Source organism: Alnus glutinosa, chromosome 7 (genome assembly GCF_958979055.1).
Source record: "Alnus glutinosa chromosome 7, dhAlnGlut1.1, whole genome shotgun sequence".
Lineage (NCBI taxonomy): Eukaryota > Viridiplantae > Streptophyta > Magnoliopsida > Fagales > Betulaceae > Alnus > Alnus glutinosa.
This window is the reverse complement of record NC_084892.1, coordinates 5,700,606-5,727,132: the sequence shown is the minus strand read 5'-3', so window position 1 is coordinate 5,727,132 and position 26,527 is coordinate 5,700,606. Positions and strand designations below refer to the sequence as shown.

Below are 26,527 nucleotides of genomic sequence, written 5' to 3'. Positions count from 1 at the left end.
TATAACATTTGTAGCTTCTATAATTATTTGCCTGAATTTAAAAGAATTCAGACGGATAATTGTGAGAGATCATTTATGAGACTCATTTGACTAGATAAGTGATTGTGCAGCTCAATTTTTATTTGGTCAGATAAATTTTATAAGTGAACTTTCACAATCACCTGTTTTAACTCTCTTAAATTCAGACAACTAATTATAGAGGATACTAATTGAGGCACCAACCACCAAGAGGACCATTACCATACTTCCCAAAAAAAAAAAAAAAAAAAAAAAAAAAAAAAAAAAAAAAAAAAAAAAAAGAGAAAAAGGACCACTACCAGCCTAAGAGAATCTTGTCACATTTATAAAAACGGAAACAATAAAAGAGTGATTAGACATTAAATTTCTAAGAAATTGAGGCCGACAGTTTACTAAGTATTCATGTAACAATTATCACGTTTATAAGTTAATGTAACGGTATACATAACATTTATTATATCAGTCACTAAAATATAAATAATCACATGATTGTGTATGATACAGTAGAAACGAATTTTCTCCATTTCAAATGAACTTAAGAGGAATCGGTTAGTGCATTTAGGAGGAGTAAAATTGTCATTTTATTTTTTGGACCATTTTATCTCTCCTAAGCCATTTGAAATGATTTTTTTTTTTTTTATTATTATTTCATTGTTAACATGTCATATATTTAATGATAAATGATCCCTACACTCATTTCTCACAACAGCCCCACAATAAGCTGATGTGGCTTGTAATATTTTATTATTTTTTTGTTTTCTTTTCTTTTCTTTTTGTAAAAAAATAATAAAATATTACCAGCCACATCAGCTTGTTGTGAGACTGTTGTGAAAAATGAGTGTAGGGATCATTTCTCATATTTAATATCTAGCATCATTTTAATGTGGAAAAACTGCTTGATTTCAAATAAATTTGAGATTCTCAAATTTTTTTGAAATTGTAGGAGATCCTGATCCAATAAATACACTAATTGATCCCTTCCATTTCATTCGAAATAGAGAGAATCTTTCTTCGTGACACGGCAGAGCTACATGGTACACTCCCAAACCACCCTGTTTTTTTCAAAAAAAAAAAAAAAAAATTAAAAATACCCTTATAATCCTTTTAAAACTAAAATTTTACCCCCCAATTTTTTCGTTTTTAGTTTTACCCACCAAACTCCAAATGCTAATTTTCCATCCAAACTCATTTCGAGAAATATAGACTACCAAATAAGTTTATAAGGAAAAATAATAATTTTATATATATATATATAGTAATTGTCGTTGATACTCTCTTAGTTACTCAACAATAGAATTAGCAACCGGAAATCAGTGATTATGACTACTTCAGTCCACTTGTTTCAATCATTATTATAAAAATTATAATGTGCTAATGACACGTTAAACTAATCATAGGTTAACTACTAAAAACATATACAAATAGCCTGGACTGGAGGCCCTGGACCAGCCAAAACCACAATTATTTCATTTTTTTTTTTTTTTTTTTTTTTTTTTACCATTTTTCTCATATATCCACCAACCCTGGCCATGCAAAAACTGCAAGAATTTTATTTCATTTTATTTCCAAATATTTTATATACACGTAAGAAGGTACAAAAGTAATGGAGAAAAAAACAATTTATATCTGACTTATATTATATATAATTTCTATTCTTTCTTTTTTCTGCTAACAATCCCTATAAACAGAAGAATCCGCTTCAGATGTACATAATACCTTCATAAGAACAGAACGAGAATCATAAATACCATTAGCACGTAGGATTACAGCGTACCCTGACAGTGACGTGGAAGAGACTGAGTTTAGACCAGCGAGTGAACTCGTATCCGGGATTGACTCGCTGGATCTGATCAAATCGATATTCTTCAGCATAAACTCACTCGCAACGAGTTGACTCAAAATCCCCGACTCCGACGCTGAGCTCTTCCTCTTGTGTTGCATTGAGGCTCGAACAATCTCGGTTAACATGGCGTTCGATAATCGCCGGACCCCTCGAGCCCCACCCATTATAACGGCTGAGTTGACTGGGCTATGAGACTGAGTTTTGTCCGAGTTCTTCTTACCATGCCTGCCAGAAGAACTCTCTGGCTTCGGTGATAAATAAACTGACACGGGGCTTCGATTCCTAACTCGGCCGAGTGGATCACCGAGTACAACCGAGTTCTTCACGTCCACCAGCATTACGTGCTTGAAATTCCGGCGAACTCGGCCGAGTAGCATCGGATAACAGGCCCATCTTCTCATATTCATGGGAACGTGGTCTAGAAACCCGGAAAGCGAGTTCTCCGGGTCAAGTTCAGACGCATCAAACCCCACCACCGACCCAACACTCAACTGGGTCGACTCAGCTTCCCTTTCAACACCATCCGAGTTACTGTAATTGCTCCTAAATCTCTTACCCCATATGGGCTCCTCCATTTCCTTCTTCTCCTTCTTCCCACCCTTCACAAAGTGAGTCACATCAAAACCCGTGACTCGCTTCGGACTAGTGCTATTCGACTTCTTATAATGTTGAACGAGTTTCAAGAACGAGTCGTTTTCTTCTTGTATTATCGAACCAAATCTCGACGAAAACGACGAGGAAGCAAATATGAAAACTATGTCCGCTCTCGCCGTGAGGCCGGACCTGTGCAAGGCTCTCGAGAACAACCGGAGCTCGTCGTCCGTGACGTCCTCCACGACATGAGCAACAACCAGATCGTTCATGGCTTTGGCGCCTCGCCTATAGAGAGTTCCCATTCCTTGCAGCGCAGTAATTGGCGAGATAGCAGAATTTGTTGTGTTGTATGACTTTTCCGTAAACGCTTTGAAGAACCATGAGGAACGGAGTAGGGAATTATTGGTTTTGGGCTTGGGGGATTTGGAGTTGTGGACGTAATTTGGCGGACGTTTTTGGAAAAGGAATCTTCGTGGGGAGGTTGGAGGGATCCTATTGGCGGTGGGTTCGAAGGTGGAGAGAGTGAAGAGGAGGAGGGTGATGAAGAGGAAGAGGGCGCAGATGGACATGGTGGATTGGGCTCTGGAGATTATAGCCTTGGAAGTACTGCTTCTTCTAATGCTGGATTTGATCAATGAAGGAGAAGAAGAAGAAGAAGTTGTCGGTGGTGGTGGTGGGGATGAAGAAGGAGAGGAGGAGGAGGAGGAGGAGGAGAAGAGGTTGTTTTTGTCAACCATGGGGTGGTTATCATCCTGGGGGAAGAAGACCAGGAGTAAACCCATGCCCCAGTTCTCGCTGCTGTGGCTACTGCTGTTGTTCGTCTTGGCCTTGGCATTTGTTGATAGCCCCATCTCTCTTTCTCACTCGCGGCTCGCGCACAAAGCTAATTAATTTGCGCTTGCTTACTGCCGAATGAGGCTGAGAGCTTGTTTTGTCCACAACCTCTTTTATTGCAATTTCTGAAATTTAAATCATTCTTGTACGTGTTTGTACCTTCGAGGCTCCATTGTCCTTGAATCCTTGTCCTTAATATTAGAAAGAAAATAAACAACCTCATTCAACCAGTAAGGTTTAGCCACGTGGGATTAGTATAGAGATTCTTAAAAATATTACTTATTCCACTTTTATGACTAATGAATTCACCATTTTTTTTTTCTCTTTAAATTTAATATAACTTTTAAAATTACTATTCCATCAAAATTCAATAACGAATTATCACAAAATGCAATTGGTTAACTTGGAAAGGATAAAAATGATATAAAATAATAATATATAACATTACCCGATCCACAATTCACAACATATCTAACGTGTTAATAATAGGGATGATGATAGAATATTAATTATATATTTCAATTTCTATTTTTTTATTAATTTAATATTTTTAAAAAAATCGGTGCTTTAACATAATATCAAAGTTCAATTTTTGAATTAAAACTTAATTTCTATCATTCACTTTATTTAAATTAAATATATTATATATTGAGCCTTATTCATTATGAAAAAAGAGTTAACCAACATGAAAAATGTTAAATTATTAATTATATAATTAAATCTAGAATTTCTTATTAATTTATCCTTTTAAAATAAGTGGATATGATTCAATGTATTATAAGGGTGAAAGTGGACACTCAAATCTATCCCCCTTCTAACTCTCAAACTTCGTATAAAAAAATAAAGCTAGAAGAGAGCGAGAAAATTAATATCAAGGATCATTAAGAGAGCATCACCCTCAAGATCAAAATGATCAAAGTCAGAAGCAGTAGTATCGAATCGAGGGCAAGAAGAGTTGCATAAGCTTCGCCAATTTATAAGTTTGATCCGTTATTCATGATTTAGCCTTCCTAATTGTGAGAAATTTTAGTTTTATCCCTATCATATAAGTTTATAGAATAATGCTATAATATTTTACAAGTGCTCATGAGCATTTCTTTGCATCAACTAGATTTGAAAATCCATGAATTCGAATTTTCGTGTGTTTTTCACAAGGTTTACTCAATCAATATTTGCAGTCGCATCATATTGTTCCAAGAACAACTCTATAGGAAAATTTGTCATGTTTGTTTGTGTATTTGCAGTTTTTTTTTTTCTTTCGGTTTTAAAGACAAATAAATTAATAAACAATTCAAAACACAACACACTCGTTAAAACACAAATCAGTTTTCACGTTTATATCACATTAAAATACTTTTCTCAAAGGAAAAACACCATTCAAACACATGAGCTGGTGGACAACTTGTAGAGTCAATGTTCGAATTCACGACCTCAACTCTAATACCATGTTAAATTAATATTTATCAGAAAAAATTTAAATTAATAAAAAATTATAAATTTAATCATTTAATTAATATTTTAACATTAACGAACATACCCATATCTTACTTATATATCAAATTAGGTAAGTTCATATTAAGCAGGCCCAAATCAATGTTTTTTCTTTTTTGAAAGATTGATCCTAGCGCCTTTTTTTTTTTTTTTAACCTAAAATAAACAGCCAAAAAATAAAAATAAAAATAAAAATCCTGCCGACAATGTGGGATGTGAATCATGTGAGATTGTTCGCTACCCTCTCCGTAGATTGCAATCTAGTGTCAAGAAGAGGACACCTGTGTGTAGGGTCCAACGATTAGTACGTCTTAGTTCTATGCTAACCATACGCGTGATACGCCTCATATAGAAAATCTAAGGCCAAGCAGCCCTACGCCCAGTGGCATCCAGCGCGTGGATAACAGACTCGTCTGTTCTCGTACAGATTTATTTTTTTTTAAAGTAAGATTTAAATATTTTATTCATCAAATATCACGAGCATAAAACTATTACATTACAAAGCATAAAGCTCTGTAAAATCATAGTCACATACTATAAGGTTACAAAGTCATATATACAAACAAAATTCTTACAATAAAGTGTTATTTATAACTTTCATCTTCTGATAATTCATGTACAAAAATATTTAAAGAACAAATCTGTTCAAAGTAGACTAGATCTAAGATAAGGGTAACTAAATATCATAAAAAAAAAAAAAAATTATTTAAACCGGCTGTGAGCGATAACCCCTTACACCCAACTATCAAGGCTATGGAAGATAACCTCTCACATCTTACTAACATTTATCCTATAAATCGTCTATGATGGCAGATCTACGAAAAAAAAAACTCTTATTTAAAACAAAAACAACAACCATCAAATAGCAACAGCGACCATGAAGGATATGAACGGCACAACATGGAGGTAGATGGACGGATGCATAGCAGAGAGTCTAAAATTGTTGATCTGATTTGAGAACACCTACAAACAAAAAAAAAGTTAAACCAAAATGGGAGGAGAAGGGTAAGAGCGGGGAGTAGAAAGAGAAAGAGAAAGAGAAAGAGAAAGAGAAAAGAAAGGAGGAGGGACCATCCTCCTCTTAGATTTGTGTTCTGAGAGTGTTTTTTTTTTCTAGGGCCAGCTCTTCACGTAGAGCATGTTCTGTTTGTTAAAATTAAATTTTTGTTCGGTCTTTTTATTTTTTGATCTTAAAATAAAAATATTAATAAAAAACCTAAAACATATAATATTTTTAAAAATATGAAAACAGCTTTACCTTTATGTATTGGTCACAAATAATACTAGAAATTATGTTTTTATTTCATAATTATTTCACAATGTTGACATAACAATCTTAATCAATTATTAAATTACTCATTATTAACAATATATATTATATATAAGTATCATATAGAATTGACACATCAGCGTTGTAAAGTAACAACTTTGCTCTTATGTCAAGTTATAACACTTTCTTAAAATAAAAAACAAAAAACACCCCTAAAAGGCTAAAACACATTACAAGACAAAGTTTCATTTGAAATAGGGCAATTAAATAATTAAAGCAACAACTCCCTGTAAGATTACTATTAAGTAAGTTTTGCTATTATACATGAGGTCGTAATACAGTCTTGTTTTCTGAAAAATGAATCACCTAATTAATATTTTAATCTGTTTCAAAGATAATTTGGAGATTTTGTTTATCTAAAATAAATCATAGTTAGAAGCTCTATTTTTTTTTTTATTATTTATCTTTATTTTTTGTATTAATGTTTCTGCTAAATATTGAAGCGTGCAGACAATTCAAATACTTAAATTGTTACATTAATCTCATTACAAATTTAAAACTGAAACATAGTCTATCCCAATTTACAAATATAATAACAAAAATATCAAATAAGTTTATGAAAACCACAAGCAAATAATTAACATTAATTGTTTCTATAGCTCTTTTGTATTGTTATTTACAAGTGAAACAGAGTAAAATAAAACTGTTCAAATCTATTGCCAATTTAATAAAATTCTTAATCATTAACATAACAAAAGGATATATATATATATATATATATATATATATATATATATAGACTCAAACTTTTAGCATAAGCATGTTCTTGTGGGATTGAACTTTTTGATTAAAACTCTAATTACAGGACTCTAGACTTTGAGCATATAATAATTTTCATATTTTTTTGGGGGGGATAAATGAGAACCTTTAACACAATAAGAAAATATTAAGAACACAAAAGAAGGTGCTAAACAACTATTATTTGTGCTTGGTAGCGGTACTTATCTCGATTTATTCAAATAAAAAACATTTTCAAAATGTTATATATTAAATTACCATTTATTCTAAAAACTTAAACTAATAGAAAGATGTAAATTTAATTATTAATCAATACTTTAACACTCTCTCTCACGTGTGGGCTCAACCTCAATTTTAATAGGCGAAACCCAGTACGTGAAATGTTTAATTGAAATTGAGGTAAATGAATGAGTCAATGCGACAATGTTAGAACTTAGGACCTTTGATTTCTATACCATGTTAAATTACCAATTATCCTAAAAGATTAAACTGATAGAAAAAAAGTAAATTTAATTATTAATCAATACTTTAACATTATGTTTTTGGCTAGTCCATAAATTTATTTACATCATATTCATTTGTTCCCACGTCCTCTTCAAATGGATCTAATTACTTTTTTTTCTTCTTCTTAAAACATAGATATAGGGGTGGAACTAGAATCTTTATGCGCAAAACCCCGATTCGGGTAGTCATTTATTTGGTACCTCCCAAGGCGCAGGAACTGCCATTCTAACCCTTCTCGGGGGATTTCATCCGCAAACGCAAAGTTTATGGCTGACTGATATTGCTCATCATCATTTAGCTATTGCATTTATTTTTCTCGTTGCCGGTCATATGTATAGAACTGACTTCGGTATTGGGCACAGTATAAAAGATATTTTAGAAGCACATATTCCTCCAGGGGGGTGATTGGGGCATGGACATAAAGGTCTTTATGACACAATCAACAATTCGATTCATTTTCAATTAGGCCTTGCTCTAGCCTCTTTAGGGGTTATTACTTCCTTGGTGGCTCAACATATGTACTCTTTACCGGCTTATGCGTTCATAGCCCAAAATTTTTTAAAAATTTAATATTTTTACAATATAAACCCTCTAAAATTTATTGTTTTACCCCTAAAAAAATATTCTTTCTAATTTTCGCCCTTGATTTGATGATAAACAATATAAGGGGCCCAAGTAATTTGAAGTGGCTATCTTTGTTACACTAAAAAACAAGGCTTAAAGGTATAATGCTTCTCAATTGAAAGCAACTTTTTTCATGTTTTTCCACAAATGATACCAAAAGTAATCACAACAATAGAAAAAGGCAAAAGATATTCCAAAGTCCAATTAACTTTCATATACAATGTTATATTATTTATTGTCGCTTTAATCAAGTCTCCAGCGACAAGCCACATCTTATCCATTGCCTTTCTCATCCTTGCTATGGAAGGAATGAATTTGTTCCTCGTTTTTCTTTTTTCAAGCCAAAATAGAGCAATTATGTGAAGCCCAAGCTAACTTCATCAACAAGACTGCAAACTTCTTCCTTTAAATTTGTTAATGCATGTCACCAAATCTTCTTCTAACAAGCTAAATTATTGAATTATTGGAAATCCTTTTTCATATCCATTTTATAGAACTTGCAATGGTAGCGTAAGTTGTCCTCACCCCGGCCCCGGGGATGGATCGAACCAAGGGACCGGGGATCAGGGGTATAGCTAGTATTTAAAATTTTGAGGGCAAGACTAAAAATAAAAATAAAAATTAGGGATTAAAATTTTAATTTTCAAAAAATTATAATAATATTTTTTAAAAAATTAGAAAAAAACATGGTGACTTCTTTGTCTCTATGGAGGACAATGATCCTCTACGGTTCAAAGAATTTATCCCTCCATTTTAATTAACCGGCTCCTTTGAACCGGAGATCCAAATGCCCCTGTGGGGAATCAAGGTTCCGATTTTGTAAATTTTCTTTAGAATATTTATATATAGTTAAAAAAAACTTATCAAAAATATAGTTAAAAATATATATTTTTAAGCCTAAAAATAAATTTAAACCCTATCAAAATTAAGCTTGACCCATCATTAATACTTCAGCCGGGGGAAAAAAAAAAAAAAACTGAATGTCGCAATTCACCCTCCTCGTTGAACATGATACACCAAAAATAATTCCATCTCGTGCAAATCTTCCTATGTGATTGGGTTGAAAATGCACGCGCCTAAAACGGCGTGTGGGTTATGATTGTGAGACCGAGGTGGATTTGGGATCGTTTAAGATGATAGTATTGAATTGAAGGTCCCCCATGATCCTTGAGTTCTGTGCCGCCAACTGTTTTTGACGGTGGATCCAGTGGAAATTTCTATAAAACGACACACACGTGTAATGTGTTTTGCTAGGCTGTGCCACTTGTAAGCCTGCCCGTACTTCAGACAACAATTTTTTTTTTTTTTTTTCTGACTCTATTAGCTGTAAGTAAAAAAGAAAATAAAGAAAAATAAAATTATATATATATATTACTTGCCAATGTCGAGAAAGTAATTAATATTTGTTTTCCTTACTCTTTGCATTTATTATTTAAAAGCTCCTTTTAAAATTATGTGAAGGGTGTATTACTGTAAAAATGATGTGACTTTTAAAATTATTATTGAACTTGTGATTAATTATTATTAAATTTTAATTAAATAATAATTTTAAAAATCACCTTATTTTATTTTTAAAAAAATAAATAAATAAAAGAGGGATACATAGAATTACACGGGATGGTAGGGCATGACCGACTTCCACTTTTGTTAGTCCACGTGGAAGTGCTGCCCATCAGCCATGGGCCATGGCTTTAAGAGTACTCACCTACGTTGAAGAAAACTGGGGTTCATCCAATTACTTCTCCACTTTTAACCTCTCCAATCACATTACTTGAAAAGATCACCGCAGGCCCTAGTTAAGAGTGATGGTCTGAGACTCTGAACTCTGAAGGACATATGAGCTGGCTCTGATTCGCTGCCTCCTTTTTCTTTTTCTTTTCTTTTAATTTTTTAATTTTTGGTGTGTGAATTTATGGAAGATTAAATCATTATAAAGGTGATAAAAATTGATTAGGATATTCTTAAATTATTTATTTGAATTTGAGAGAAATTGGTTAACTAATTATAAGAAACCATTTATGAAATTCATGTGATCAAATAAAATTTAGAATACCCAATCACTTATCCAGTCAGATACGTTATATAAGTAGCATCTTACAATCACTTATAATTAAATTTGAAAGAATAAAAATAAAATAAAATGATAATTTATAACATTACTCAATTCACAATTCTTAAAGTATCTAATAATATGTTAACTGAAATGATGTTAGAATATTAATTATATAATTAATTTTTTTTTTTATTAATTTAAGGTTTTAGGATAATTAGTGCTTAAACATTAAATCAGAGTTCAATCTTTTACTTAAAAACTTTGTTTTTGTCCTTCACTTTATTTGAATTAAATATCTTATATGTTAAACCCTATTCATTAAGAAAAAAAAATTGAACCTACATAGAAAGTGTTAAATTATTAATTATATAATTAAATTTACAATATCTTATTAATTTATATTTTTAAAATAATTGGTTATTTAACGTATGATTGCAATGTATTTAGGATAGGGGTGAAAGTGGACACTCAAATCTATCTGCCTTCTAAACCTCAAGCCTTTTGTTGTCCCTGCATATGTGTAGAAAAAATAAACTATTTTATTCCTTACCAAATCATAAACCTTTTAAATGGGACATCATACAATAATATCCTCCTACATTTTTATATTGTTTTAATTTATTTGATATTCGGCACAATTACAAATGATCACATAACAGGGATGAAGCCATGCTAGGGCTTGGGCCTAGGGTTCATGTTCCCTGATTTCGAATTTTTCTATTATATATATAATGGCCTAAAAATTAAGTTTAATCTCAATCAAAATTAAGTTTGATCCTTTCTTTTTTCTATTTTTTATTTTTTTTCTTCTAAATATTGCGTAGGGAAAATGGTTACATGGGAGAATCTTTACAACTCTTGATCCGAATGGAATAGAAAATGAAAGATCTTATAAGAATGCTTAAAAAAAAAAAGATGGGAAGCGGTTTGCTTAGCTAAAACATGAGCCTTATAATTGGCACAACGAGACACTTTTAAAACATTCAAATTTTGAAAAAAAGATAAACCTATACTAATAAAAAAAACAATATTAAAAAAGTTCCATGAAAAGAAGAGAGCAGGAGAATTAATCGCAAGGATCACTAAGAGAGCATCACCCTCAATATCAAAATGATCAAAGCAAGAAGCAGTAGCCAACCGAGGGCCATAAGTGCTGCAGAAGCTTTACAAATTAATAAGTTTGATCCCTTATTCATGATTTAGCCTTCCTTGTGAGAAATATTAGTTTTATCCCTATAACATAAGTTCATAGAATAATGCTATAAAGTACATTTTTATTCTGCAAGTATTATTTTTAACTGTCGTTATTGATGTAGCAATACCAATATATATATTATTGAATTTTTTATTTTTTATTTATTTTATTTTTTAGCAAGAGTTGATTGACACTGCCGCAAAATATGATACTTGTAAAATAAGAATATGGTTTATAATTGTTGAGACAGTTTTTCGGTACGTGATGTGTCAATCAATAATTCGCCGATGTGCTCCTTCTTGCAAACCTGCAAATGAAAGCTGCGTTGGGGGATGCCGACAATCCCGCTTTGATGCTTAAATAAATGTATTGTTTGAGAGTAATGTTAAGGAGATAATGAGTGGGACCCATCTCCAAAAATTACTGAGCAAAAAGTACAAATAAATAGTAAGACATGGGTAAAAAATGACTTGATCTTTTTTAAAGGGCCGCATAAAACGTTAGCCAAAGCAAAACCAAGGGGCACAGAGCCCATTAGCAAGCAAATGATATAACAACCAAGCGAAAGCCGGTGAAGGATGAAATCATCCTACAAAGAGAGGAAACGAACTCCGGTAACCGAAGTATCCACAATAAGAACAAGCAACAGAAGCATAAGGAGACTAAAAATTGATAAGAAGTTGGAAAATAAAGAGCTCTAGAAAATGAAGTGCAGAATTATATTTGGAAATTATTTTTGAATTTGACTTTTATTTCATCTCAGTACCAAATCAGTCTATTTGACTTGCTTATTTTGAGTCTCATTGCAATGAGACATGATTCTCTCGATTCAAGAGACATGAGTGATTCTCGCATGATGAATTTCATATAGAATTCAATCCATATCTCTTATTTCTTGCACAATAATTGCACATTTCTGCATTGCAATTGATCTCACCCACTCGCATATTTATTTCTACAAAATACATGTTTACAGCGGGTCTAAAACAAAAACAAACTAGCATGGCCATTTTCCAGGCTAAAAAGAAAAAAGAATCCCCGATCCTGCCGACAATGTGGGATGTGATTGGTCGCCAACCTCTCTATAGATTGCAATCTAGTGTCGAGAAGAGGACATCTGTGTCTGTGTGTAGGGTCCAATGAGTAGTACGTCTTAGTTCTATGCTAAGCTAACCATACGCCTCGTATAGAAAATCAAAGGCCAACCAGCCCTACGCCCAGTGGCATCCAGCGCGTGGGCTTCTATTAAAATAAATAAATAATAATAAAAAAATCCACTGCCCGGCAGCGGCCAGCGCCGTTTCTCTTCTTCTTCTTCTCACTCTCTCGGTATATCCATTATCCCTCTCTCTATCACGAATGCGGGAATGAAATTCAAAATCTTTAACTTTTTCTCTGATTGTTGCTTTGAATTTTTGTGGTGTTAAAATATGTGCTTTGTTTGTTTGCTTGGAAAGATAAGGTAGAGCTGAGCCGTAGAGGGATAGAGGATAATTAAGTGAAATAGTTAGTGAAAGGGCTAAACTTTGGAAGTTGTTAACTTTTTATTTGGATTTTTTGTTCTGGGTTTGTTGGTAATTAATGCATGTTGGTGCAGTTCTTGTGTTCCATCGATGAGAAATTTTTGAGGGAAAAGATCGAGAAAGTTTATGGTTTGTGGTTTGGAAAACTGAGGGACAGAGGAGGAGAAGGAAATGGCGGATGTTAACAGTCGGGTCGGGTCGGGTCTCATGACCCGTTAACTTACTCGTGTCGTGTTCGGATTTCAACCCGATTAATAATCGTATCGGGTTTAGATGACGTAAACCTTTATGTGCTTTTCCCATTTCATTTCGTGTGATGACCATCCTCCTATCCTATACTATCAACGTATGTATCTGGATTAGAAACACTTGAACGCAAAAGCGAGAGAATGGCAGCTGCAGCCTGTTTGAACTATGTAGCACCAGGCACGCTCAATCTCCGGCTGAAGCAGCAAGAACTAAGACAGAAGTGCTTGATAGATATAACGATGATGGGAAAGAGAAACATGATGACGATTGGACTGAAAGGAGGATATGGTAAGGCAAAGAGAAGGATTGGGATGGTGAGATGTAGTGGCAGAGGCATTGGGGACTTCATAGGAGGGGATTTGTTGAAATTTGATCTGGGCCGTTGGCTGTCTGACGTTGAAGAGCACAAAGCCATTGCCATATACACCCCACACGAGGGAGGCTACGAGGGCCGCTACCTTAACCGACTCAGATACCAGGGCTACTATTTCCTGGACCTCAGTGCCCGAGGCCTTGGAGATCCCGAGACCACCCTCACCAAGATTCACCCCGTTTGCCCTGTGAGTACTTCATTAATTATATATGCGCCCTAAGCCTTACTATATGCATACAATTTCTTTCAATCTCCTTTTTGCTCTCTTGAAATATCTAGTTTTGCTATTTGCTTTTGTTAAAGTGTAGGCCCATTTAGGGAAACAGCCCATTGTAAGGTGGTATTTCCCACCAGAGGTTGATTATAGGCTCGCTGCACTACCTCCTGATGCCAAAGGACTTGTGGTCTGGATAATTGAAGCCAAGGTAATCCCATCATGATTAACAAACAAAAACCTCAGTATATATATAGCCTGCCTGTAACCAAATCTTACTGTCCTGAATGCATACCTTTGCACAGGTTCTTTCCAAGTCGGAATTGCAGTTTCTCGCTTTGCTTCCCACGCTGCGCCCTAGAGTCAGGGTCATTGCTGAATGTGGTAACTGGTAAGGTCATCCAAAACTCGTTTGTTTTGCACGTACAAATGAGTTAATAAAACCTAAGCCTATATCCACAGCACCATACTTTTGCTACCTTCTTCCTACTGCATGAAAGCAGAGAAATAGAATGTTATGTTTATGACAACAACTCAATCTGTGCGCAGGAGAAAGTTTGTGTGGAAGCCACTCAAAGAAATTGTGGAACTATAAATGAGAGAGCGTGACAACACAAGTCAACATAGAGGAAGTAAGAACACATTTATCCTCCTTCAAGCTTCACTCTGATCTTCCTCTCAGCTGAAAAGGCCCCTAAGCTCTATTTTTCTTGGACAAATGTTGCAAAAAGTACAGAATACATTTCATCCAAGAGAACTCAATCACAAATTTCACCAAACCGATCTTGTTAGAGTACATTTTTGCGACAGCCGAATCAAAACACACAAATATTTGCATGGTTTGCTTGTTTGTGTGCACACATAGCTAAGAACGCCACTATCTATTCCAGGGGAAAAGATTACAAGAGATGGTAAAATTAGCAAACATCTTTATATCTAAATAACTGTACATCATCCTCCCAAATAGTGTAAAGGATGTTGCATCGTGCTGCAACTGTCTACTATCTAGAGGTGGGAGTGCTCATGTCCACCTCCTTTAATCTAATCTACTAGTGTTCTTTTTCCTTCGAAAAATAAAATTAAAACTAAAGCACTAACATTTGAATATATATATATATACTTCGTCTTTATGCTTATAAAAAAAAAATATCACCTTTACTAGATTTTCGTCTTCCAGTGTCTAAATCCACTAGCCTTGATGATGATGGAGCAGGTAAAGGGGTAGACAGACCGATAGACTCTGGGATGTCCAGATTGACTCTCATGGAAGGGCCTGTTGTATGTTTGATGTCGAGATTTGAAACTGCTGAACTTCAAGTCTTACTCTGTCAATCTGCTCAGTAAGTATATAAGAAAAAATAAGCAGCGTCTGCTGGTCTAAAACATTGATCATATGTCAGCTATACTTAGGAGGAGATTAAAAGCACAAAAGTAGACAGCTGCCCTTACTAGTTCAATGTGATGAATGGATGAATGTGCATCAGCAGTCCCCTTTGCAGATCATCTACCTTTTTCCTTTGATATTCAGCATTTTCCATTTCATTTCCCCTCTCATCCAACTCTCGATACAAGGCTGCAAGAACAGTAAATAGTAACAAAGAACAGAGAAATGAAATAAAAGTGCCAATCCAATCCAAAGATTTTATATCAACTTAATGGTTCAGGTACTCTAAAGATCTGCAAAATACTTTCAGATGCTGCATGATGAGTTAGAATAGTGAATATGATCCTTCTAAATTTCTAATACTTCTTTGGCCCTGTTCCAATCACAGTAACGTATCAATTAGGAGGATGAAGAGGTCATGGAATCGCCATTTTTAAATATCCACAAGCATGTGGAGTTGTGGTGATCTTTCGGGCAGTTCACTATAGGCTGAAAAAGTAGAAAAACTTCATACAATGATGATACCATCATAAACCCAGCAACAATCCGTACCAACCTGTGCATTTTACAAGATAGCAGAGCCTTTACGGCATTCAGAAAATAACTAGCTTACTGGTTTTAATAATAATGTGAGAGATTATCAGGAATGGGATATACCTGTCAAAACAGAAAGCACCCAGATCTGGGTTGGGATATCATAAAGCTTGTTTGCCAATGTTAGAGATGCTCTCAAGATATCTCTAGACTGTACAGTGTCATGCAGGAGAAGCGCCAAACTCCCAAGGATTGTCAGGTACTGCTATACAAGGTGAAGTTTCCCCAAATAATTATGAGTCAACAGCAGTCCTTTGGCCAGTCGATTTTTGAGTCAATAAAAATATGTCTCTAGATCTTGTTTTTTAGCATCAAAATTAATTGTTGACAACAAGGCAGGTGCTCATCTATATAGTACCGACAAGGTGCTTTGATAACCTTCTCGGCAGAGACGATGAAAAAGAAGGGAAATCATTTAGATACTTTCTCATGACCGTATGGCCACTTGACGATCTCCCAGCTAAATGAGTCCCATCTCAACTGTTCATAGGCCATCATCAGTCACAAGGCTAAGTGGATGGCTCTTGTGATGAGTGCATAGAATCCCGTCATTGTCAGAGATCGCATAATGGTGCGGTTTGTGCCATAAGCATGCGCTTTATTAATTTCCTACAGTATGGGAAAAGAGAAAAGGCAGTGCACCATCCTCTTGAGCAATCTTCATCAAGCACAACATGCTAGATCCACAACATTCAGAACCCTATGGAGATGAGCGTTGATCTCTTCCATAATGACACACTCCGTCTTCATCAGGAGACGAGATAAGCTTTTACTTAATTTTCATCACGTTTTAAAGTAGTTGCCAACTTATATTATCACGCATCTAAAGAAAGATATAGCTGCTTTATGTGACTCTTCTTTTCTGTCGCTCGGTTCCTCTATCCTATTGCATATTTATGCAACTTAATAAAAGCTATAGAAGGTGTGGCCATTAATGCATGACTAATGAGTATTTAGGAGATGCATGGCATTCCCTTCTCTCAACTGACGCAAATAAAAGGGAATATACACTATTATTTCCTATAAGTTCACTGCTCAATTTATGGGCAAAAGTTGGTCCGCATAATGTTACTAGCAATGTTGTTCCAACTTTGAGAAATACACATGGCAATACTCAGCATCAGAATTCAAGGCATCTTGTTGCAGGAAATTCTTTAATTGCTCAAAATTCAAAACAGAGATCTACGATCAAGCGATCCGGTGATGTCTAGTCTGCAATAACACACATCAGATCCACGTTTCTTCATGAGGAAATGTTCTTAGCAATTCGCGATTACACACATCAGGGCCAGGTCGTGTTTGTACAAGTCTTGTACCGAATTTAAAGGAGAAAGAGATTGATGCAGATCGATCTGGGTTTATAAAAAAAAAAAAAAACACGCTCCAGATTAATTTGCACACACACGAGATGCATCATGTGGCCGTAACACGAACATTTCCTCTTAATCCTCTGACACACCTAGTCCGAGCCGACGGTGGTGGTAAGAACAGAATTGAGGGGATAAGGGAAAGTTGCAACTCAAGTTGTAGTTCTCTATGCTCTGTTCTCTGAACTTGTTTTAATTGAAATAGAATTATGTTGGTATTGTGATTATTTGATGTGTTTGAGTTTTGTATAGTGGTTGCTGTTTCTTTCTGTTTTAGTGATTGTCCTTTTGTAGAGTTGAGTGGTATAGTTACTTGTTGTAGTGGTTGTATAGGGTCTTGGAGATGTTTGTAACAGGATGCTTTGTAGGCATCTGGGTTCTAGCAGATTTTGCTGGAGGGTGTATTCTTTGTTTGTTGATAGACATTCATTCATCCAAGCCAAAGACACGCAGAGTCTTCTTTCAAATATATATTGTCAATGAACAAAATTGTTTTCAAACTCTAGCCCAGAGACTTCAAACACATCAAAGAGACATTGTTTAGTCGACCGAGACAGAGCCCCACCCTCTAAGATATTCACTTATGTGCTCTATTTGACTTCGAATCGTTAACTAATTTTGTGTTCTTCAGCCAGGATTCCAAGTCCTATTAAGACAAGTTAAGATCTAGAATCTATGTAAGTTTGGATAAATAAAATTTTATAGAAAGAAACTCAAATACAAAACATTCCAGAAACCTGGAACAGAAGCAATTACAGCAGCTTAACTACAACAAACAAGCAGCAATCATCTATCTACCAAATCACTAGTTCGAATCCCTCTCCCCTTCTTGTTTGGACATGTCAAAAAAAAAAAAAAATAAAATAAAAACTCTAGTAGACCGAAATTCCAAAACAGAAGAAGCCCAACTCTGTTCCTAAACAGGCCTAAACCCCCAAAAATAAGAAAACTCAACCCAGTTCCTAACCGGTGTACAAAAGCCTAACCCAAAATTCAACCAACATCTTAACAACAACAACAAACAAGCAGCAATCATCTATCTTCCAAATCACTTGACACCCGGTACAAAGCAGAACAAAAAAACATAAACAACTAAATCTGTAGACTCCAGTGAAGAATTCTTTCTGAAAACCCCCAACTTAGGTTGAGAACAATGTTTTCCTGTGTCCTGCTGAAACAACCTATAGGATATAATCCTCCCTTCAATTTCTCAAACAATACTCTGCAACATCTTTTTCTCAGTTTTAAGCAAATTGCCAAATTTCAAGTCAATTTCTGTGTCTCCGCAAATGGGAAACTGTTGCACCCCAGCATATATAACTTGCACAAAACAACTTTAAGTTCTTTACCTTTCCATTCTTTTATCCCCCATTACAGAATATCTTCCCACATAGTAGCAGGATTCTCCATATGACATTTCTTCATAACCTCCCTCCATATCCTTCTACCAAAACCACAAGCAAAAAACATGGGATCCCTCCCCTCTATACAGCTCCTGCCGCACAGGCACAAGACCCCACAATTTCTTGTATTTTCTGATTGATGGGTTCCAAATCAGAATTTCATAATGATAGTTGGGGATGATGCCAAACGAGCGCTCATGGTTGACGATGCAAACTAAGCCGTTGCAACAGCCTTTCACTGAGATTACGTTGAGGTTTTCTGGACGATTGATTCGTGGGAAGATCTTCGCGGAATCGCCGAACCGATCCTCATTGGAAAAGTCTACCAAGTAGTAATCCGAAAGAAGATCGCGCCTACATGTTTCCACAATGAGACTGCGTTCTGTGTTGGTCTCGGCATGCATCTTGATGAAATATGGGTCGCAGATTAGAGCGAACCATGACTTGGAAACGCACCGGAAACGTAGCAGAGACTTGACGGGCAGTAGAAAAAGTATTCCGGCGATGAGCTCGATCTTGCGGAAGTACTATTGCCATGAGAGTTGATTGAATTTGCTTCTTTTTCTTTCTCTCAGTTCAACGCCTCTGTTTTCACTCCTTCAGGCGGCGCACTCTCAGCGCCGAGAAAACCTCAGTTTTTATATATAGGAGAATTTCTCTGTTGCAAAAAGAAATCGAATAATGCTGCTGGGTCGCACCGTCTTGATGGGTTGAATAGAGAAGGTTATTCAAGCAATAAGGTTTAGCCACGTGGGATTGGTATTAAGAATATATATATATATATAATCATATATTCAAAAACATTTTTATATCGTGTCTTACAACCATATATTCAAAAAAAAAAAATTACTTTTAAGCTTTTGGGGGGACCTTTTTTTAAAATAAAAAATAAAAAAAATCATATTTACTCATGATTAAAAGATTGATCCTACATCTATTAAAAAAAAAAAAGAAAAAAAAAGAAAAATAGATTGATGTTTTTTTTTTTCTTTTTTCTCTTCTTTTTTTTTACCTAAAATAAACAGCCAGAAAAAATTCCTAAAACTCTTTATTCCAAAAGAAGTCTAAAATGAGTGGATTATGTTTTTTTTTTTTAACACGATAATTCTGAAACTCCATTGATTAAAAACAAATACAGAAATTTATCCCATAAAGCTAGGGATCTAGGAGCACACAAGCTTCCTTAAAAACAATGCTGAAAATACTACTAGGAACATCCTCCGGCCAACACACATCATTCTTATTACAGATAGCCTATTTAGCTAGAGTGTGGACTGCCGTATTCGCCTCTCTAGAGCAAAAACAAAACAACAAGATTGAAGCCCCAATTTCACCATATGAATGCTCTCAATGAAATGGCCAGTATTAGAAAGACATGGAAGATCATAATTAATATCTGCTACAACTTTTGTTGCATCCCCTTCACAAATGGCATAAAAAAAACAGCTTCCGTACCGAATTTTATCGCTCCTAACGCTGCGATAGTCTCTGCAAGTTTAGCATCAGCCTTTATTTTCTGGAAAAAAACTCCGAGCACCCAAAAATTTGCCCCTACAATCCCTTGCAATGATCCCCACCCCAATATATCATTCCTTTTTGTTAACAGCTGCATCCCAACTTATTTTGATAAACCCCGAAGGAGGGGGACACCAAAAAGCATGATGGGCGTTTTGATTCAGGTTGGAAACACTCGACTGTTGTGGAAAATCTATATGTTGGCAATCTTTGGATTCAGCCAGAGAATTGAGGGCACCATAAAAGACTTCATCTGGGTATGTAAAAAGCCCTTCAAACAACATTTTGTTCCTCCTGAACCAAATAGCGCGGGCCACAGAGACTAATAATTCCACATTTTCCTTATCGAAACTATAATTACAACACTCAAAAAGCTCCCGAAAAGAAAAGACCTCCCAACTACATTTTTGGAAAGGAGATAACTTACACCCCCACACGTCTTGAGCAGTCGGACAAGCCCAAATTGCATGGATTAGTGTTTCTTTTTTCACTCAAACAGAAAGGACAACTGGCTTCCTCTAAAACCTTTCTTCTCCGCAAATTTTCCTTAGTAGGAAGCACCTCATGACATGCCCTCCAAGAGAAAATCTTCACAGCATTTGGTACAGTCAGAGCCCATAAAGACTTCCAAGCAAACTGATCTAGCTTTGAGCTTGAGCTTTGGGCTGCCAAAGCCTCATGTGCTTCCTTTCCCAAATGGTAGGCGCTTCTCACAAAAAACGCCATTTGAAGTGCCATGCCATATTAAACGATCTTGTGGTAACATGGGACTAAGAGAAATGTTTGCAATAACTTGTACTTCTTCAACATTGAACACGTTTTGGATCAAATCTTACTTTCAAGATTTAGAAATTGGATCAATCAAAGAAGACACTAAAGAGTTTCTGTCCAAGAGACAAGGGCAGAACAGAACCTTATAAGTGGTAGGGGTAGGAATCCAACAGTCACCCCATATTTTAATACTCTGGCCATCCCCCACCCTCCATAATAAACCTTGTGAAAGTAGCTCCCTGGCATTACACATACTTCTCCAGGCAAAGGATGATTTATTGCCTAAAGAAGCTTTCAAAAAATTTTCATGTGGAAAATACTTAGCTTGAATGACTGTCGCCATTAAAGAGGAAGGATTTTGGATAATCTTCCACCCTTGTTTGGCAAGCATAGCCTTATTAAATAGCATTCGATCTCTAAAACCCATCCCTCCCATAGATTTTGAGCGCCCCATACGTTCCCAACTCATCCAGTGAATTCTGAAATTTTTGTTCATATAACTCTACAAGAAATTCTGCATCATACTGTTGATATCCTTACAAAGGGATATGGAAAGTTGAAAAACTCCCATACAATAGGTCGGTATAGCTTGTACAACGGCTTTTAACAAAATTTCCTTACCAGCTTGAGATAGAAAAGAAGTCTTCCAATTGCTAATCTTCCTCCACACCTTGTCTTTAATAAAGCTAAAAGCATGCTCTTTTGATCTACCCACAAAAGAGGGGAGCCCAAGGTAAGTATCAATCCGGTGAGCCTCAGATAATCTAGAGAGCCTCAATATTTCCCGCCTCCTCTCCATACTTGTATTCTGACTGAAAAAAGAAAAAGAAAAAAGAGATGTCTTCTTGAGATTCAGTTTTTGACTTGAACCCATCTCATAAATGCCCAAAATCCTCATGATTCTCCTTCACTCAACCGAGTTTGACTTACAGAAAATAACACTATTATCAGCGAAAAATAGATGACTCAAAGTAGGCCCTCTAGGCGAGGTAGGAGCACCAGTGATAACCCCATTCTTTTCTGCTTGCTGAAGAAGAGCACTTAGGGCTTCCGCAAAAACAAGGCAATTTGATTGAGAAAATGGAGATATTTTTAGATCTTGAAATTACAAAGTGTGAAGAACAGATTTAACATGAGCTTCTTGAAATTTTGTTTCCAAGAATTTCAAAATTTGGCCCTTTTTCTTTCAAGGTTAAATAATGTATTCTTAAGCAAGCCTATTAAAAATTGATAAAAAGTTGGAAAATAAAGAGCTCTAGAAATTGAAGCGCATAATTATATTCGAAAATTATTTTTGAATTTTACTTTTAATATTCCATCTCAGTTCCAAAGCAGCCTAAAAGGCATGCTTATTTGAGTGTCATTGCAATTGATCATATCACCATTCACATACATATTTCTAAAGAATACATATTTACAGTGGGTCTAAAACAACCGCCCTGGCCATTTTCGAGGAAAAAGGGAAAATACATATTTACAGTGCAGCTCCAAATACTATAGTCTCTGAAAATAAGCTGCAAATGGGACAAAGAGGGTCATTGCTTTTTGAAAATGTTTTCTTTGGTGGGTAGTAATTCTTTACCACATGAAAACCCTAAAAGACTAGAATGTTCTAGAGCCTTCAGCCTTCAGCCACCAAACACCAACTCTTCCTGCTGCCACAAATATTCCAGCCCATCTTGGCCCTTTAAATACTAAGTTTTGATCCTATAAATTCAAAATCCTAAATCCAGCACAAACATCAAACATGCATAGAAACAACATTAACCCAATTTGTCCAACAGAAATAGAAGCATAGCTTAAATCGATAAAACAAACACAGGCGTATTTGAGAATTTTGGTAAGATTTAATGAAAAACTCTAACGGAAAGTTAAAATTGAAAAATAAAAAATACTATTTAAAATTTGAGTACTTAATTAATTGCATATGCAAGTCATGAAAAATCTTTCCTATAATAAGAGAAAAAATTGAAACCAATTAAAGACACGAAAAGCTCCTGCTACTTGTTTAGCTGCATATTATCCATCCATTATGAAATACAAGGCTCACTATCACCATTGAGGAGAAGGAGGCTGCTTCGAGTTCTCAAACAAGTCGTTGTCCAAACCGAATTGGAATTGGAGATTTGATGATGGTTCTCAACGATCCTGAGTGTCTTCTTTTTTATGTCATACCAAAAGAAAACCTTCTCATCGTTCTCCATCAAAACCTTTTCACCGTCCTCTGAAAGCATTAGTGATTGGCAGTAGCGGAAAGTCGCAGGCACCGTATAAAGCCGACTCCAACTGGTCGCCACCCGGTATTCCTTCATCATCCAAACCTCAATGCCTTGTTCCCAAGGATACACAGAAACACAGAGCGATCCTCCCAAAACCTCAAGACCCACAATTCCACAATTTTTGAACGGAAACTTTTGCACTTCAAATTTCTCTGTGGTGAGATCGAATGCGAGAAGGGTTTTTGTTCCGGTTGCACTCTCAGTCAGCCAATGGAAAGCACCGTTGGTGAGAGCCGACAGGGGCGAAGAAATAAGTGAGTCATTGTGAGGCCATTCATCTTCTACTCTTGTCCAAGAATGTGCTTTCAGACTATATACCTTAACTTCAACGGCCGTTGGAGGATCCTTGTAAATCTTATGGCATCTCAGAAATTCCACAATTCTTAAAACTTTGTAATCGTTGTTGACTGGGTCATACCCGAATGCAAAATTAAATCCCTCGTCTTCTAGTAAATGGGGTTGCAGCTTGTGCTCGTCGTCTACAGGCTCAAAGCGTAATTTCTTGTATTTTTTTATTGATGGGTTCCAAATCACAATTTCAAATATCCCCCTGCGGATGCAAACCAAGCCGTTGCAACAACCTATCACTGCCATGACTTGGCTGTATTTGAGTTTTTCTCGACGATAGAATGGTGTGAAGATCTTCACCGCCTCGTCGAACCGATATTCGTTGGAAAAGTTTACGAAGGAGTAATTTTGTAGCCCAAAATAATACCTGGAACTTGTCTCTACAATGAGACTGCGTTCTCTGTTGTTCTCAAGGTGCATCTGGATGAAATTTGGGTCGTTGATTAGAGTGAACCATGCCTTCGAAACGCACTGGAAACGTATCAGAGACTTGACGGGTAGTAAAGAAAGTATTTCGGTGATGAGATCTTGCGAAAGTATGGACATCTTCCGGCGATTAGATTCACGAGATTCCATGATCCCCCACCAAATTCTCTGATCACAGAATTGCAAGCGAAAAACAAAGAGAGAAATGGTGGCGGCGTTGTAGTGATGATAAGGATGGAGTGAAGTAGTATTTGTCTTTGTTAATTGTTAGGGTAGAACTACTTTTACTTTTCTTTTCTGTCTCTCTTCTGCTTGGGCCCAGAAGCTTAACTGGTGCTCTTAGCCACTTTTTTTTTCCTTTTTTTTTTTTTTTAAGTGACTTTTAAAACTATTATTATATTTATTGAATTTTAATTTAATTATAATTTTTAAAATGGGTACGGCGTAGAGAAGTGAGAGTGTGTAAAATATTGCTCTTTAAATTATATCAATTTTTTTTAAGTGACTTGTAAAACTATCATTATATTTATTGGATTTTAATTTAATTATAATTTTTAAAATGGGTGTAGAGAAGTGAGAGTGTGTAAATCATTACTCTTTAAATTATATCAATTATAATGAGGTGGGGCCACGTGGTTGATGAATTCTCATATTTTCTTTTTACAAACTCTAACGGCTAATATGGTTCTTAAAATCATTATTAGATTAAAATTTAATAGTAATTTATCTAAAATTTGATAATAATTAAAACTATGAATTAATGATGAATAACAATTTTTTTTTTTGAATTATAAATTACAAGGCAGAAAATAAATAGAAAGTCAAAAGAAGATGGAAAGGAAAAGCATTCAATTCAATTGTTACTATCACCATCGAGGAGGAGGAGGAGGCTCCCGGGTAATGCTTGGGAGAAGCACTGCTCGGAGGCTCCCACCTTCCAAACAAACCGCTGTCTAATGCTTGCTCCCCTGCTACAGATTCTGAAGCTGTCTTTTGAGGTAGGAAATGTGTGACCTTGACTGACTTGCAAACCTTTCAGCCAAAGTACTCCATGCCTGATGTGAGGTGTTCAGTTCATACATGGAAGAAATCAAAGCTGGTTCGAGGGAGCACAGAATCCAGTTCAATAAATGTTGGTCTCTTTTCTGCCATAAAACATATATGAAGAGTTGAGAACCTGTTCATTGGTTTCGGCTGTGGTCAGGAACTTGGGGGACAAGGTTCATAACCGTTCACTAATCCCATAAGTTCATAGCTACGCAAGATAGGTAGGAATTGGGAGACCCAAGCTAGGTAGTTTGGGCCATCGAGCTTGACTAAGGTGAACTGAGTGGTGTTTGGGAGGTTTGACACAACAGATGTTATGTCATTTGATGAGGGAGCTTGAGTTGAGGAGTTGCTTGATTCGGCCATTTGAGAAGTGTTGGCTTGTAGGGGCTCTGATACCATGAAAGGATTTAAGAGAAAGCTGTTTTGGTAGCTTAACCAAAACAGTTTGCATTGCATTGGTATTTATAGGCAATTTCAAGAGCCGTGTATACACATGAAATGGTCAATGACCAGTATACTAAAGTGAAGACTTAAAAGTAGTTACAGATTTTAGAATGTCAAGTAAGTAAGCTGCTGTTGCAGAGGATCAGAGGCATGGCTTGAGAGATCAAAGGAATGGTTTGGGGACTGATTAATTGCTTGTTGATGACGTGCTGCAGAGATTAGTTGAACTGGTGGCATGATTTTCTGTGAAGGGCTGTTCTGCAATGGTGATGTGCTGCAATGGTGGTTTGCTGAAGTAATGACTTGTGTCAGTAGATGACTTGCTTAAGTGGTGCTGATCTGGCTTAGCCTTAACATATGGATGTATCATTTCTGCTGTCTTCAGTTTCTGCCTGAAGGAAATGAGGGGACTGGTATGCCTACTGGTTTTGCAGAATTCTAATGTTCAAAAAATTGACTGATATATGTGAAAGGAAGGAATGTGTTAGCCTCTTCTAGAATTTTGGTGGTCTTAAAGATGGTTGGTTGTAGAGAGTTGAGAATTTATCTCTTGAATTTTCAATATATTTCTCTAGCTACTTCGTGCTACTTATCACTTTACTATTATATCTATATATCTTTCAAGATTATGTTTTGTTCCTTCATCCAAATGTTCTCTATCTATTAGTTCTTAAACATATTGCACTTTTGGCAAGCTCAAATTATTAAAATAACTACTGTACCTAGTGTTTATTAGGCCCATTCTGGAAATAGTGTGGTTGGAGTAATATGGAGTTTTCCTGCCATCTGAGTAATGGATATGTTGGGTAAACCTTTTGATTTTCTGTAAGGGTCTGCCTTCTAGGCCCTTATGTCCACGATGATGGTCTGTCTAACTCTCCTGTTTTTGCAGTGTGTTTCTCCATATCCTTAGGGTAGTGGAGGGTGGGTGTTTTGGCTGGATTACAACAAGAAGACAGAAGCGATGAAGCATGGCAGACGAATTGGAAGCGATGTGGGGTAAGTTGACGCTGACGGAGGAGGAGAAGGAAGAAATTCTGGTTGCCGAATCAGAAATTGCAGATCTAAAACCGAAGGGGGAAGAGTGTATTGTTCGTCAAATCGTTGAGGCTCAGGCTATGGTAAATCGAGGGAATAGCTATCTTTTTTTTTTTTTTCTTTTTTTTTTTTTCTTTTTTTTTTTTTAAATACAACTTTCATTCATAAAGAGCAGGTTACAAGCAATGAAAACAAGAGGGGTGGGATACCCCAACAATAACCCAAATCTGATACAGTTGTCCCTATCACAAAAAGGAGGGAAATGGTGTTTTTTCAATTCTAAAAGAACTAAAAATGTCCCAGTCCTATCAATCTTAAAAAAAGT

At 35.8% G+C, this 26,527-nt stretch overlaps 3 protein-coding genes and 1 long non-coding RNA gene across 6 annotated transcripts; 1 reads left to right on the top strand and 3 right to left on the bottom strand.

The window, feature by feature from the left end:
- Positions 1–1,557: 1,557 nt before the first annotated feature.
- On the bottom strand, positions 1,558–3,414 carry LOC133873667 (uncharacterized). Its single transcript, XM_062311404.1, has one exon. The coding sequence runs from the start codon at positions 3,304–3,306 to the stop codon at positions 1,687–1,689; it is 1,620 nt and encodes a 539-aa protein (XP_062167388.1). The 5' UTR covers positions 3,307–3,414; the 3' UTR covers positions 1,558–1,686.
- A 9,165-nt stretch (positions 3,415–12,579) lies between these two features.
- Positions 12,580–15,086, top strand: LOC133873903 (NAD(P)H-quinone oxidoreductase subunit N, chloroplastic-like). Of its 3 annotated transcripts, none has more exons than XM_062311708.1 (5): positions 12,580–13,556; positions 13,678–13,794; positions 13,889–13,974; positions 14,133–14,215; positions 14,761–15,086. In XM_062311708.1, exons 1-4 carry the CDS (start codon positions 13,137–13,139, stop codon positions 14,176–14,178), a joined length of 669 nt encoding a protein of 222 aa, XP_062167692.1. In that variant the 5' UTR covers positions 12,580–13,136; the 3' UTR covers positions 14,179–14,215; positions 14,761–15,086. The 3 variants fall into 3 exon arrangements, with proteins under 3 accessions (XP_062167692.1, XP_062167691.1, XP_062167690.1); XM_062311707.1 differs by having other exon boundaries at positions 12,581–13,556; positions 14,797–15,086; XM_062311706.1 differs by lacking the exon at positions 14,761–15,086 and having other exon boundaries at positions 12,582–13,556; positions 14,133–14,362.
- LOC133873905 (uncharacterized) lies at positions 13,916–15,805 on the bottom strand. Its single transcript, XR_009901183.1, has 4 exons — positions 15,625–15,805; positions 15,033–15,156; positions 14,737–14,916; positions 13,916–14,072 (listed from the first exon to the last, which is right to left on the bottom strand). It is a non-coding gene; the product is annotated as an uncharacterized LOC133873905 (long non-coding RNA).
- Positions 15,806–22,595: 6,790 nt separating this feature from the next.
- Positions 22,596–23,920, bottom strand: LOC133873902 (F-box protein CPR1-like). Its single transcript, XM_062311705.1, has one exon. The coding sequence runs from the start codon at positions 23,818–23,820 to the stop codon at positions 22,648–22,650; it is 1,173 nt and encodes a 390-aa protein (XP_062167689.1). The 5' UTR covers positions 23,821–23,920; the 3' UTR covers positions 22,596–22,647.
- Between the last annotated feature and the right edge of the window lie 2,607 nt (positions 23,921–26,527).

Coding starts and splice junctions, on each gene's coding strand:
- LOC133873667 (XM_062311404.1), bottom strand. CDS start 3,306: ATGGGGCTATCAACAAATGCCAAGGCCAAGACGAACAACAGCAGTAGC.
- LOC133873903 (XM_062311708.1), top strand. CDS start 13,137: ATGGCAGCTGCAGCCTGTTTGAACTATGTAGCACCAGGCACGCTCAAT. Junction 13,557..13,677: donor AGATTCACCCCGTTTGCCCT/GTGAGTACTTCA, acceptor GTTAAAGTGTAG/GCCCATTTAGGGAAACAGCC. Junction 13,975..14,132: donor ATTGCTGAATGTGGTAACTG/GTAAGGTCATCC, acceptor ATCTGTGCGCAG/GAGAAAGTTTGTGTGGAAGC.
- LOC133873902 (XM_062311705.1), bottom strand. CDS start 23,820: ATGGAATCTCGTGAATCTAATCGCCGGAAGATGTCCATACTTTCGCAA.